At 37.9% G+C, this 16,149-nt stretch overlaps 1 protein-coding gene across 1 annotated transcript in view; it reads left to right on the plus strand.

Annotated features, from left to right (window-relative positions):
- The window catches only part of TDG (thymine DNA glycosylase), a 28,391-nt gene extending 12,835 nt beyond the window's left edge, over positions 1 to 15,556 (plus strand). The window contains exons 4-10 of the mRNA XM_088454343.1: positions 3,906 to 3,975; positions 5,680 to 5,815; positions 5,911 to 5,993; positions 6,081 to 6,175; positions 7,327 to 7,498; positions 7,742 to 7,870; positions 13,615 to 15,556. Of these exons, the coding sequence (XP_088310469.1) occupies positions 3,906 to 3,975; positions 5,680 to 5,815; positions 5,911 to 5,993; positions 6,081 to 6,175; positions 7,327 to 7,498; positions 7,742 to 7,870; positions 13,615 to 13,739 (810 nt within the window). The 3' untranslated portion in view covers positions 13,740 to 15,556. The remainder of the gene's footprint in view (positions 1 to 3,905; positions 3,976 to 5,679; positions 5,816 to 5,910; positions 5,994 to 6,080; positions 6,176 to 7,326; positions 7,499 to 7,741; positions 7,871 to 13,614) is intronic.
- Positions 15,557 to 16,149: the final 593 nt, after the last annotated feature.

Raw genomic sequence — 16,149 nt, forward strand, 5'->3', positions numbered from 1 at the left:
TACAGCCTGACAAGAAATGCAGCTATTATGGGACTGTCCCGCCATCCTAATACAGTAGTGACTACTTTAGTTCCAGCTGCTGGGTGCTATGCCATGCTCCTGTGAGTGGGTGCATCTCACATGCTAGACCCACTCACAAATGGGTGCAGCCATACATGATGTGGTCCCACAGGATGTTGCAGTACCCGGGCCCAGAATTTCTCTTGGCAGCCCTGGAGGTGACAGACAGAACGAGGAGGGAATGGGGCTTAGTAGTGGGGTAACAAGACCATGGAGGGAGGTGGTTGAGAGTGGAGGTATAGGAGAAGTGGGGGAAAGAAGCAGAGGGTTGGAAGCAGACTGATGAGAGAAAAAAAGGAAGAACAGCAAGTGGAGGAAACAGGAGGGGGAAGAGAGGGACGGATAAAGTAGAGGATTATGTGGACATAGAATATGGGGGTTGTGTGAAGTAAGGGTGTTCATGCTGTGGACAAGGTAATAATTGAGATGTAAACTGGAGTGGAGGCTGTGTGATGTAGAGACAGTGAGATATAGAGTCAGTGTGGATTAAAGTTGTTAAATGTTCAAAAATACATGTAAAGAACAGTGCTGCTAATGTATGAGCGCAGCTCCAAAAGTGATATATAAAGGAGAGGTATGTGAGTAGTGGGTGCAGGAATTAGTTTATAAACAAATGATTAATGTGGATAGATGTGACACAATTGGAAAAGGCAATACAAAATGAATGAGGACAAAATTACAATGTACCCGAGCTGATCCAGTCCAAAGTGTTCTGTTCAACAAAGATCAATCAACAAGAGCAGCACACAGACAGGGGAGCACTTGCAGTGTCCAAGCAGTGAGTGCAGTAAGTAGTTGCCTGGATACAGCAGAAGATGTTGATTTTGTTCATTCACATAAGTATGTTGCTTCTTGTTGTTCAGAAAGTGCTCTGGTTTTGAGTTTCGTTTTCCTCCAGTTTAACTCCAGCGTAACTCCGACTTAGTTATCAAATTGTATTTACACTTATAATCAGAACACTTTGAATCTTAACACAGACTATGGCAGCCTCCGGCTATGCAGCCTGTGGGAGCAGTAATATCTAAAGTTACAAACATGTGTCTCTGTGCTCACTGATTGGGACCCCACCCCAAAAGCTCTAACACACACTAAATTGGGATGCAATAAAGTCTAAGATAAACAATTTGTGAGAAGGGGGAGGCCAACACAGATTCACAATACATTCCTAACTTCCTTTAGATAAATTGCTCTTAGTATAGCAGTAGTTGTAATTTACCCAGTATAAATTTTCAAAACTGTGCTGAGGCAATCACTAAAACAGCATCTGATGGGAGCAGTAGTTGTAATTTACCCAGTATAAATTTTCAAAACTGTGCTGAGGCAATCACTAAAACAGCATCTGATGGGAGCAGTAGTTGTAATTTACCCAGTATAAATTTTCAAAACTGTGCTGAGGCAATCACTAAAACAGCATCTGATGGGAGCAGTAGTTGTAATTTACCCAGTATAAATTTTCAAAACTGTGCTGAGGCAATCACTAAAACAGCATCTGATGGGAGCAGTAGTTGTAATTTACCCAGTATAAATTTTCAAAACTGTGCTGAGGCAATCACTAAAACAGCATCTGATGGGAGCAGTAGTTGTAATTTACCCAGTATAAATTTTCAAAACTGTGCTGAGGCAATCACTAAAACAGCATCTGATGGGAGCAGTAGTTGTAATTTACCCAGTATAAATTTTCAAAACTGTGCTGAGGCAATCACTAAAACAGCATCTGATGGGAGCAGTAGTTGTAATTTACCCAGTATAAATTTTCAAAACTGTGCTGAGGCAATCACTAAAACAGCATCTGATGGGAGCAGTAGTTGTAATTTACCCAGTATAAATTTTCAAAACTGTGCTGAGGCAATCACTAAAACAGCATCTGATGGGAGCAGTAGTTGTAATTTACCCAGTATAAATTTTCAAAACTGTGCTGAGGCAATCACTAAAACAGCATCTGATGGGAGCAGTAGTTGTAATTTACCCAGTATAAATTTTCAAAACTGTGCTGAGGCAATCACTAAAACAGCATCTGATGGGAGCAGTAGTTGTAATTTACCCAGTATAAATTTTCAAAACTGTGCTGAGGCAATCACTAAAACAGCATCTGATGGGAGCAGTAGTTGTAATTTACCCAGTATAAATTTTCAAAACTGTGCTGAGGCAATCACTAAAACAGCATCTGATGGGAGCAGTAGTTGTAATTTACCCAGTATAAATTTTCAAAACTGTGCTGAGGCAATCACTAAAACAGCATCTGATGGGAGCAGTAGTTGTAATTTACCCAGTATAAATTTTCAAAACTGTGCTGAGGCAATCACTAAAACAGCATCTGATGGGAGCAGTAGTTGTAATTTACCCAGTATAAATTTTCAAAACTGTGCTGAGGCAATCACTAAAACAGCATCTGATGGGAGCAGTAGTTGTAATTTACCCAGTATAAATTTTCAAAACTGTGCTGAGGCAATCACTAAAACAGCATCTGATGGGAGCAGTAGTTGTAATTTACCCAGTATAAATTTTCAAAACTGTGCTGAGGCAATCACTAAAACAGCATCTGATGGGAGCAGTAGTTGTAATTTACCCAGTATAAATTTTCAAAACTGTGCTGAGGCAATCACTAAAACAGCATCTGATGGGAGCAGTAGTTGTAATTTACCTGTGGAATGCAGAGAAGAAGTCACATCAGTCTTTGCATGGTGCGCATATGACAAATAAGATCTGCAGCGTAACTCCGACTTAGTTATCAAATTGTATTGCTGATGCACTCAATTATGTATTTTGGGACTCCCAAGTCATATGCAACACAGCCTCTTCTCTATTTGAGGCTGAAGGGCCTGAAGTGGGCAGTAACTTGGCAATCACATGTAAGCAGAGTTGATTGAGGTCATGTAGTCAGAATTGTGGGCTGTGCGGGGTTCTCTGGTAGCTGGTGCCAGTGTACACCGATAATGGTGACTGCTCCTTCCACAAGCAGATGAGATGGGGCAGTGAGGTCCATTTAGTTCCGTACACATAATACTTTGAATCAGCACTATAGTATATAGTCCATTGTTTGTGGAGAATATAAACTAGCTTAAGCAAATTGTCTGTACCTGCCATTGCCAGCTGGTTATTTCCCTAAACCGCTCTTGTTTTCAATTCCCAATGTTTAATAATTTTGTGGGTCCTCTCCAATTATTATGCTCAGTGATTATGAAATTAGAATCATTTTTCACTTTTCATGACTAGTAGTGGCAAATTATAAATTCCTGATTCAAGTCCATATATTGTAAAGAAAAATTTCGATTAAAATCGTGCATCTCCCAAATTCATAGGATCATTTGCAAATATGCTAATCCACATCTGACACTGAATCTACAAATGTCACTTAATTAAGCCATGGTATTTTCAGCTCAAAACATGTATTTTTTCTGAGCTCGTACTGACCCATATATAATATCACTGATATATTTTATGTCATTCACTGATTTTAATCTCCACTATATAGAATACATGCTATGTACAACCTATGCTGGATAGCTATTTAAATGCTATTCTATCTTGTTAATGTTAGCCAATAATTGTTTATCCGCCTGTGGATGTGACCTATGCCTCTCCATGTAAGGAAACAACTTTAAATATACCTGTTAAAAAGAAAAATGTTAGCCAATAACCTCTGTTTGACAATTGTGTATATAAACTGTCTATAAAACCCACTGTAATTCCTGTCATGTTGCTTTAAAATAGTGTAATAAATTGGTGGCATTGACTCACAGAACGGACGTCATCCCATTGACATACATTTTTACATATTGCTTTTTCTAGGCATTAAAATATGCTACAGGCTAATTTTGTGGATCCTCTCCAAATTTGATTTTCAGATTGGAATTAACCCAGGTCTTATGGCAGCTTACAAAGGCCATCACTACCCTGGCCCCGGAAACCACTTCTGTAAGTTAATGCGCGTGCATTTGTAAAGTGTATGAATACTCTGGTGTCGTTCTGCAAAAATATCACACGTTAAACATCACTAACGATGTATTTTTATTTATTTTTTTATCATATGAACTATGTCTTGCAACAGACTTCCCCAGTGTATTGTTGAATAGGAAAATAAATCTCATTGCGTTCTGAGAGGTTTGCAGAATTAGTATCAATCCCATTTGGCGCTGGTGACCTCGTACCAATTAAATAGAAATTTGAAGCGTTTAATACAGGCCATCAGGTTATTGAAGTAGATACCTAACATACAACTACAAGTAAAAGCAAGCTAAATAAAGGCTGTTTATAGTCTCAAGATTAGTTCGTATTTTATGCCTTTTTAAAATGGCTCCAAACCATTTTTTATGCTTTGTGTTTGTCTAAAGGAAGTTTGTTTTTCTTATGTATTTTTTTTTTTTTTTTTTTTTTTATATAGACCTTTTTTCTATTTATAAAAAGGTATAAGTATGCATTCAAAACGTACCATTCAGTACAGTGCATCTTTTTTCTATTACCGTCTTCTCTCCTCTTAGAGTAATAATCCTCCCCCCAAGTAACTTGGCTCGGGAATGTGGCTTACTCACAATATATAGATACAACATCATTGACATACTGTACAAATACAACATAATTGAGGAAGGTAATGATGATTTGGCGAGGGTCTGGAGATCCAAAAGTGTACGCGTGTATAATGGAGATGCACATAGCTCCCTAAAATTGCTCATATCCTGTAAGAGAGAACAAAAAATGTATATATTTGCTAGAAACCAATGAAAACACATTCTGAGGTCATGATTCCCTGAAATTTCTGTAATATTTTACAATTTGGCTATAAATATTACATTACCGAATGGCTACTAAATCTAAAATACAAGTTTATCCAAAATGAAAAGTATATTGTTTGATGAATTTCTGAAAAGGTTCTGACACCAAGAATTAAAAATGTTGTCCTTGTGTGTGTATTGTACTGTAAGCTGTTCAAGTCTGGTATCAACTACGTTTCTCTGTTTTACTCTTCATCAGAGTAAAAAGCCGTCTAGTATGCTTAGGAAAGAAAGCTTTTAATGTACGCAGCCGTAATTTTAAATGTTTTGTTGCAACTTTTTTTTTTTTTTGTCAAACCAGCCCTTAATGTTGAGATAGAAAGTGCTTTGAGAAAATACTTATGTCAGGAAAGTCTGTATCACTTAACTGTGCTACTGTTGTTTCAATTATCCAGATAATCACCTTTTGTTACTCTGAATTATTATAATGCTCTCTATTTAATTTCACCCGTCAATCCCAATCCACTTTTGCAGTTTAGTGTTGTATAAATTATTCAAACTATTTGTCTTGTCCATAGGATTCCCACTGTATTTGTGAATAGGAAAATAAATCCCATTGCCTTCTGAGACCTTTGCAGAGTTGGTATCATTCCCTGTAATGGTGGTGACACTGTACCAATTATAGAAAATATGGAGAATTATGTGGAAATGTAGCTGCATAGTACAGGTAGCCATATCAATATATAGGATATATATTAACACATTCATCCCATTCGTTATCTATTTAGAAAGTCGGGGAGAAGAACCCCCCTTTTTTTTTTTTTTTATAGGAACCATATATTTGATGCATAACAAAAGTGTTTAATTACTTTTGCAAAGAAAAAGTAGTAATGCTAGATCTCTATCCCAGGGAAGTGTCTGTTCCTGTCAGGACTAAGTGACAAGCAGCTCAACCACTTAGATGACCATGCTCTTCCAGAGAACTACGGCATTGGCTTTACCAACATGGTGGAGAGGACCACACCAGGAAGCAAGGACCTCTCTAGGTGAGAATCATTTAAGTGGAAATCGGTATATATGTGCTATTGGATTGTCTTTCAATGTATTGTAATGTTTACTCTTTGTTTTCTGTCCTCTCTAGCAAGGAGTTTCGAGAAGGAGGGAGAATTCTTTTACAAAAGCTACAAAAATATAAGCCACGTATTGCTGTCTTTAATGGAAAATGTGAGATGAGCACCTACACTTCTAACTATTTCAGTATATTTCTGTTTACAGTTTAAAAGCTGATGCAATGTTCTTTCTTCCTTGCAGGTATATATGAAATTTTTAGTAAAGAAATCTTTGGCGTCAAGATTAAAAATTTTGAATTTGGAATCCAGCCACACAGAATTCCAGACACCGAAACAGTCAGTATACGGCTTTAAGAACAAATACATTTTATTGTACTCTAAAATGTTTTAAACAATGGAATTGTCACATAATAATGTGGCTATTTTATTTCGTTGTACTCCTCAGAAATAGCTTCCAGTTTTAAAAGCTACAGTATTCAACAGTTAAGGCCCCTACACACGGAACGATGTAGGCAACGATCCGATCTCTCAATCGTTATCGTGCCTACACAAAACAGATTTTAAACGATTTGTCGTTCCAATCGGTCGAAAACTGCAATATCGTTTAAAATCTAGTACCGCTTGTAGGCACCTTTATAGAATTTAGAATACAGGACTGTTAAAATGAAAGTATTCATTAGAAATTTTGGCACCAGGAGGTGGTGTAGCTATACAAATTACTTTGTTGAACACAGTGAAGGAAACAATTAACAACTGTTTTCATTAGAAGAACAGCATTCTCTGTAGCAGAATGCAATGTGTCTGGAGCAATACCAGCCTATGACAGCTAGGTCTGTTTTTCACATCTGTCAGCGTACTGTATGACATCCTTCCTGATACACCTGGCTCTTCAAAACACCCCACAGCCAAGAATCTGGAAGCAGTGGCTGATTACCTGTTCAGTAAAGTGTTTCCTTAGCAATTGTAGCACTCTTTAAGTGACTTGTTTTTGCCATCTGGTGACCATTTTAAACTAATATTTTTAATAAATGGTTAGCAGTTCGTCTTAAGTACCTGCTGTCCGAATTTTCGTTCATGAAGAGCCTTGGAACTCGCTCCTGAGGGCTCTAGTTAGGAATGATTTCATTTTAACAGCCCTGTATATGTGGTGAGGGTATTTTTGTATCTTGTGTGGGGAGCAGTGGTGATACAGAGGTCATTTGTCACTGACCAGCTGCAGCACAAAGTAGTCCCTTCTTTAGTGGATAATTCTAGAAGGTCCAGAGATAGGAATAGCAGTGTTTTTGTTTAGCAAGGACAGAGAAATAATAGTAAGTCTTTAAAAAAAAATTTATTTTTTTTTTTTTTTTTTTTTTTAATATATATATAGAATTTAAAGGTACTTTCTCCAATGAAGCTCACCTATATTCTCTGACATTTTAGAATATAAAGTGTGGTGATTTGTATGATCTGTTTCATTCCCACTGTCCCTTTCTGTTTGGAACAAGATGTGTTACGTCATGCCTTCATCAAGTGCCAGGTGCGCACAGTTTCCCCGAGCACAGGACAAGGTACATCACTACATCAAGTTAAAAGACTTGAGAGACCAAATGAAGGGTACAGAAAATGCCAGGGAAGTCCAGGAGGTGCAGTACACCTTCAACTTGCAGTTGGCACAAGGTAGGGTTCCTCTGATTACCAATGTCATGGCAGTTAAAAATTGTTCATATTGACCCCCACTCTGTGACTTGGAATAAATCTATGCATGCAGCCGTGAATATATTTATTGACTGTTCACTGGCATGTCCTGTGCAGAAGGAATAATTAGCATAAGCTGTCTGGAGGTTTTGTATCTAATTGTTCTGTACACTGAATGCATTATTTTGGTGCTGATGATCTGGTACATTTTCTCCTGTTGTACAGAGGATGCAAAGAAACAAGCCGTAAAGGAGGAGAAGTATGATCCCGGATATGATGCTGCTGCCTTCCCGAATCTTAATGAACAGGCACCTGATGGGGAAGGTGGATTGTGTAACTTGCCTGATCCTACAGGTAACACTCAGCTTATGGGGTAAATGTAATATCCTGCACGATACAGGCATCGGAGAGTCTGTCCAAATTTTTTTTTTTTGGGACAAATATTTAAAAAGAAAAAACAGGTTGGTTTTGGCTTTTAAATGTTTGTATCTTTAAAACATCAGGTAGACTCACCGGGAACTTTCCTCGCGTGCGTATACAGGCATTAATTTTCAGTGGTTAACTAACATTCTTTAAACCTATTAAATGGACATTGTCAATTAGTAGCAGTGTTCTATTGGGTGGGAATCAAATCAGAAACATTGATGGTTTAATGTTTTGAATCAGATATTTAAAACATTGGATATCACTTAACTATCGGAAGTGAAACCTTGATTTTTCTGGGTTGAAACATTAATTTCTGTTCTTTGAAACATGGGATCTTAGATATTAAATATAAGCCTGATTTCTTCTTCTAAAAATTCTCATCAGCTGTGTGAGTCACATCACAAAACAGTGTCCATTGTGCTGCCGCTGCTGTGTGGGTGTCACAGGTATGTTCCATTTCACTGCCTGGCATGAGGAGATCATGGCTGTATTCAAAAAAAGAAGAAGAGTGTCCCCGCACAGGCTGAGAAATTCAAATTAGTATTGCCAATGTTTACAGTTGTGTGGCAGTGAGTGATCAATCTCAAATTGTAGTTGGAAATGTCACTAATTCTGATGCCATCAACTTATATATACACGATTGGCGGTGCTCTCCTAGAGTTAAGATACAATGGAATCAAAAAAAGAAAGGAAAAGAAAACTCTTTTGGCTGGGGGCACAAACTTAATATAATCTATTAAAACAAAGTTTATTACATAATCTTCAACTTACGTACATAAAAGACATACCATATATAGACAGACAAATTACACAAAGGTTGTATATTTAAGTATCACACTGTTAATTAAACTATTGTTGGACAAATGTATCGTGTTCTGGTCACTTAGTAGTCATCTAAAATGCTTATTGTGATCCAGAATATGTCCTCCAAGTATGAACTGCCGTGTTCATATGTCAAGGCAAAAAATATTTCTAAAAAACATATAGGATGAAGTATCTGTAGGGAATGTCACCAGACTGCCCCCTTACAGTATGGGGTAATATCTGTCAATGATTTGGATTGCCGAAATGAAAGAAGGAAAGAAAGAATAGTGGGTATAAAAGAACTGCACACTTTGAGGAGTGAAATACTGCTGTTAATTCATCTGCATGCATCGAATGATATTAATGAGTGTTAACCTTCTCAGTGTCAGTTATAACAGTCAGAAAATTATGATGAATAATAGTCATACTGAAAAGAAAGAATCAAGAATGCCATTCATCTGCTTTCATATCTCTATGCTTCAGCGGTATCGTGCAGAGGAGATAATGATGAGAGTACATATATTGACAATAATTGATCCCTTTTAATAGTTGCATCTGCTTTCGGTCCTACTGTGCCCGGCTCCTGCGGGCCAGTACCGATGAGAGTGCGAAGAAAGATAAAAAAATTCGGCTAAAGTCTGTAGTATTGCACATACATATTAAATAAAGTAATGTACAAATACATATGTGTACGTTTAGATACTTCAAAAAATATCGTTCCGTTCCGACATGCCAGGTACCCAATAAGTAATTAAAGACATTTGCTAATGATATAATGCTCCATCCTCGATCATAGTATTCTCTCTAGTTTGTGTCTAAACTCCTAGCCAATGATATGCGCTGTGAGTGTTTATCCTGCTATCTATCCTGTGACTAGTGTCTTTCACTTTACATAAAGTAGTAGGTGAGAGCTCATGCCTTGTCTTGTACAACTGAGAGTAAATATAATCACAGCACACCTGAGGATCTAGACAGCATTAGGTATGATAGGAAAACTCTTAACACTATCGTTTGCTAGTAGATAGTGGTCTGGTTGATTTAATCGATGTTTCTCCTTTGATAATACCTAGAAAAAATCATCACGATAGCCATTCCCCCGTTGATTGGGTATTTCAACAATCGATGGTAGTAATGTTGTACTAGGTATCACTCAATATTATACACCTGTTGTCACTGGCTAGAATATACATTTCCCAATGAATTGGAAAGTATCATCACATTAGACATTTCCTTTGTGAAAGGGTGTGGCAACAATTAATGGTAATAACGCTGTCTCAGATATCACTCAATAATCATCAGTAGTTGTCACTGGCTTAAATACAGGTTTCCTTTGTTAGACAATGTAATAGATTCAATCTATATTGCCTCTTTTATACTCACTACAAAAACATCATGATTTACATATACATTGTGAATAGATGCTGTGACAATCGATGGTAATGATACTGTCACAGATATCGCTCAGAATTTGATCTAAAAGTTATCACAAGCTTGAAAACAGAATTGATAGTAGCAGTAAAGTTGAGCATTGCAATTGTGTATGTGTAGTGAGAAGTACCCTGTCAGTAATCAGTGATGTGTTAATAATCACATCACTGTTTACTTATTGACGTTTGTCGTGAGAGTTTCCCTGCCATATTTATATGCTGTTTGACAAGGGAAACCTATATTTGAGCCAGTGACAACTGTTGCCATACAGTCTCTCACCTTTTATGCCATTAGTTGTAAGAATTGAGAATGAGGTGACAGAGACAAGGGAAATTTGTATTCAAGCTTGTGATAACTTTTAGATCAAATTCTGAGCGATATCTGTGACAGTATCATTACCATCGATTGTCACAGCATCTATTCACAATGGATATGTAAATCATGATGTTTTTGTAGTGAGTATAAAAGAGGCAATATAGATTGAATCTATTACATTGTCTAACAAAGGAAACCTGTATTTAAGCCAGTGACAACTACTGATGATTATTGAGTGATATCTGAGACAGCGTTATTACCATTAATTGTTGCCACACCCTTTCACAAAGGAAATGTCTAATGTGATGATACTTTCCAATTCATTGGGAAATGTATATTCAAGCCAGTGACAACAGGTGTATAATATTGAGTGATACCTAGTACAACATTACTACCATCGATTGTTGAAATACCCAATTAACGGGGGAATGGCTATCGTGATGATTTTTTCTAGGTATTATCAAAGGAGAAACATCGATTAAATCAACCAGGCCACTATCTACTAGCAAACGATAGTGTTAAGAGTTTTCCTATCATACCTAATGCTGTCTAGATCCTCAGGTGTGCTGTGATTATATTTACTCTCAGTTGTACAAGACAAGGCATGAGCTCTCACCTACTACTTTATGTAAAGTGAAAGACACTAGTCACAGGATAGATAGCAGGATAAACACTCACAGCACATATCATTGGCTAGGAGTTTAGACACAAACTAGAGAGAATACTATGATCGAGGATGGAGCATTATATCATTAGCAAATGTCTTTAATTACTTATTGGGTACCTGGCATGTCGGGACGGAACGATATTTTTTGAAGTATCTAAACGTACACATATGTATTTGTACATTACTTTATTTAATATGTATGTGGAATACTACAGACTTTAGCCGAATTTTTCTATCTTTCTTCGCACTCTCATCGGTACTGGCCCGCAGGAGCCGGGCACAGTAGGACCGAAAGCAGATGCAACTATTAAAAGGGATCAATTATTGTCAATATATGTACTCTCATCATTATCTCCTCTGCACGATACCGCTGAAGCATAGAGATATGAAAGCAGATGAATGGCATTCTTGATTCTTTCTTTTCAGTATGACTATTACTCATCTTAATTTTCTGACTGTTATAACTGACACTGAGAAGGTTAACACTCATTAATATCATTCGATGCATGCAGATGAATTAACAGCAGTATTTCACTCCTAAAAGTGTGCAGTTCTTGAATACCCACTATTCTTTCTTTCCTTCTTTCATTTCGGCAATCCAAATCATTGACAGATATTACCCCATACTGTAAGGGGGCAGTCTGGTGACATTCCCTACAGATACTTCATCCTATATGTTTTTTAGAAATATTTTTTGCCTTGACATATGAACACGGCAGTTCATACTTGGAGGACATATTCTGGATCACAATAAGCATTTTAGATGACTACTAAGTGACCAGAACACGATACATTTGTCCAACAATAGTTTAATTAACAGTGTGATACTTAAATATACAACCTTTGTGTAATTTGTCTGTCTATATATGGTATGTCTTTTATGTACGTAAGTTGAAGATTATGTAATAAACTTTGTTTTAATAGATTATATTAAGTTTGTGCCCCCAGCCAAAAGAGTTTTCTTTTCCTTTCTTTTTTTGATTCCATGAGGAGATCATGGGTCTGATTGAGAGGTGCACATAATGTTCATGGTGCACACAATCGGCCAATGTTTACAGTCTGCGGATGCCTCCGATTGAAACTGCATATGTGTCTGGATGGTTACCGCACAAAGATGCAGAACCATGCAATTCTGGTGGGCATTTCTGGGAGTGTTCTGGGTGGGGGCTAGCCTTATGCAGGCATGTCCCGGTCAACGACTGCATCCAAAGACACACTTGCCCTGACCCCTTCGGCCATGTTCAGACGTAGAAATTGCATTTGCCAAAGGGTAGGTGCAGTCTCCAATGGTGCATCTTAATACGCACAGTAGTGGATTAGCGCCGCATCCAGTGGGAGTCTCAGATGGAAGCCCATTGGCTGCAGCATTAGCATAAAGACGCAGTAGTGGCTACCTCTGAATCAGACTCCATATAACCTAATTCGTCTGAGTGAGCTCCAGGTTGCAGGGGACATAGGACCTCATTCAGAGTCGGTCGAAGTGGCCGCACGGTCGTACGCCACCGATGTTCGCTATACTGCGCATGCGTAAAGTTCGCAATGCGCGTGCGCAAACTAGCCGCTACGATCAGAAATTTCTCTCTCCTTGAACACAGCCAGGTCGGTAGTTTGAGTGACAGAATGAGGTGTTTGTGGGTGGTAACAGGGGAAGGTGCATGAAAACGGGGGAGTGGAGATCCGAACACAGGCGTGCCTAATTATGCAAATGGCGTTTTATGGGAGTGCATATGGTTTATGGGAGTGCATAATTAACAAAGTAGCGTCATGGCACATGTGACATGGGAGGTTTTTACACTGATATGATCGTAGAGCTTAAGAGAGGGTATGGTCAACCTTAAGCTCTACGACCAGTTCCGATGGTCTCGATTAATCCTTATATGCCCGGAGATGACGTGCAATGCGTACGAGAAGGGGGCGTATTTTTTTGAATTCCGGCCGCTTCCTCCCCTTGGTCGGCCAGCTACCGATCCGAACTTAGAGATGCAACTTGCGAGGGAATCATTTGCATATCCGGCCCCTTTTCCCGTACGACCGTGCGGCCGCTTCGACCGACTCTGAATGAGGTCCATAGTGTACTACATGGCTCCACCCCTAGTGAGTGCTGATTGGTGGGGCAGTAGACAGGCAGGTCTTGAGTCGGACAGAAGGGGTAGGCGGAGGCATACACACTTTTCTGACAAGTGTTGACTTTGCCTCACGTATTACAACTGTGCCATCAGAACCGTAAACTTACTAAAATATAATGGTGGTCTTTGAAAAAGATGAAGTGCAAACTACACTATGCTGCAGGGAAGCTTTGAGGATGTATTAATGCTCCGCTAAAACATTTTTTGCTCTTTTAGCTCGACTTCTGTTTAGAACCTCTCCGCTTTCGTTTTAGTCTAGTGAGTATCTTGTGCAATTCAACTGTTGCAGTAGTATTCTTATGATTAATTTTTTTATCTTACTTTTTTATTAGCACCTTGTAACTCAGAGTTTGCTGGCCAGGTTCAGAATGGACAGTGGATGTCTCAACCTTTTGCTGAGCAGATGTCTACATTCAACCACTGTGAAGAACAGCAGGAGGAAGGCAGCAGTGCTTGAGACTTGTCTGCTTTCCAAGCTATGCAAGCACACTGCAGTTTTATTGCAGTCACAAGGGACTGAACCTCAGTTGCTTAACTGAAGCCTTTAGTTTTTTTTTTGTTTGTTTTTTTGTTTCAAAATTTTACCTTTTTATTTTGTTATAATGTAAGCATTAGTAGTAGCTATTACCTTTAAAAGTAGGTAGTTTTCAATTATATATTTGAACTTTTAGAGCATTAACTAAAGTAAATGTTTTTGGTACATCATTTTTTCTATTTGACATTTGCTGTTTTAATGCAGTTGTTCACAAACTGCATGTTCTGCACATTCTGGTGTTTTAATTTTTGGAAAATAACGTTTACCTGTTACAACTACCTTTTAGCCTTTGTATGGGTATATTTTAAAGGTGGTGCTGTAAATGTTGGGCATCGTGGTTTCCTTTTAACAAAATGGATAATTATGTGACTTCTTACTTCATGTGAGCTATAAATTGCTCATGAAAGCCTTTATATCATGCATGTGGTCTACCCACCTGGACGTGACTGTTGTTCATTGGTAGTAGTGTTGACTTCTGCAGGGAAAGGTTTGTGTACTGTATTATGTCTTGTAGTTTAATGTCACTTCAGCTACAAGTTGATTTCATACTTTGAGATGATAAAAATTACTCAATGGCTGCAGTAAGAATTCTGAATCCTTACGTACATTTTTATTTAATATCTTGCATTGTGTTTTATGTACTTGAAGTATCTACATAATTTAAAAGCAATGTCTATTTTTGATTTAAAATCCAGTCTCAAAACGTGTATTTATTTTTTATATGTTGACCGTAGTGTGAATGGAATCCTTTTACTATGGAAAAGATGGCCGGGACTAGAGCCCCTGCTGCGATCTTGTAGTGCATATTCTGTTTCCACAAACGGACTCTTGTGAGAGGTCACAACGTGCTTTATATGTGAAAATATGGAACTGGTTTTATCCAAGTCAGACTTCGAGCTGTACTTCAGTTGTATTCATTTACATACAGGATATTGTAAGTTCACACAGAGTGAGCACCAAATATCCATTTTGAAGTACTGCATATTTGAGTTTTAATGGCAAATACTTATTCATTCTAGAGATGAGCGGTTCGGTTTTGGCTCAGATCTTCCCGTTAAGTTTGGATCTCTGAACAAGGCAAAACATCTTTCACGGACATCTCTGCACAGATGTCAGACAAAGATGACGTTTTGTCCGTATAAGATGATGATTTTGCCTCGTTCTGCCTCATTTTGAGATCCAAACTTGGCAGGAAGATCCGAACCGCTTACCTCTAATTGAAACTATAGGAATACTATTTCCATGGTAAAATATCAAATATGTGACATTCCACATTATAATGTATTGATTGGTGCTATAACTGGACCTTGATACATATTGTTTAGAGATGAGAAACCTGTCAAAACTAAAAATAGACTAACACAAATGTGTGCGAAATGTTTTTATATTTTTGCTCACCTCTAATATTATGTATTAACATCCATGTCTGCTAAGAGGACAGCAGTGTCCCATAGTGTGAGTTTGTCAATTGAAAAATATACGATGTGTATATATTTTATTTTCTTGTATTTTTAGCAACTGTCTTGTTAAAATACTGCATTACACATTGTTACCAATACTGCTTTTTGAAAGTGTTTTCTTTTTGTTTGTGCTTTATTACTGCTGATTGTTTGTTGCCTACACAAACTAGCATCAACAACTAGCATATTGAAGATGAAATCAAACATTTTAAAATGTCTACTTCCTTTACTTGTCAAATTAACCATTAAATATAAAAGATTGCAACATTTTGGAGCTGATCTTGTATTTTGAAGACTGTTGTGTTACTTTTATTTTTTTTTTAATCTGAATAAAGCGACTTTGCTCTACAATGCAAATGTATAATTGATGTACGTACATATAGAACAATGCAATTTGTCCAGACTGGGCACTGCTTCTATAGTGTGTGTGTGTGTGTGTGTGGGCACTGCTTCTATAGTGTGTGTGTGTGGGCACTGCTTCTATAGTATGTGTGTGTGTGTGTGCGTGTGGGCACTGCTTCTATAGTGTGTGTGTGTGTGTGTGTGTGTGTGGGCACTGCTTCTATAGTGTGTGTGTGTGTGTGGGCACTTCTTCTATAGTATGTGTGTGTGTGCGTGTGGGCACTGCTTCTATAGTGTGTGTGTGTGTGTATCCTTGATCTTTTTATGCTTGCACCTCTCTGGACGGCGTACATAAATTGGCACCATTTCCTGCCAGGATAGTAATAACACGTGAGATTACAACCGAACCCTGTGGTTATGCTAATCCCTCAAATCTTCTATTCATAAAGAACAAATATATATATAATCTCTGCAATGTAACCTCTGTTTATAAAAGCACTGCTTATGGAAGAGGGATTCCCCTTTTAAGA

Source organism: Taudactylus pleione, unplaced genomic scaffold, assembly GCF_031769625.1.
Source record: "Taudactylus pleione unplaced genomic scaffold, aTauple2 ptg000040l, whole genome shotgun sequence".
Classification (NCBI taxonomy): Eukaryota; Metazoa; Chordata; class Amphibia; order Anura; family Myobatrachidae; genus Taudactylus; species Taudactylus pleione.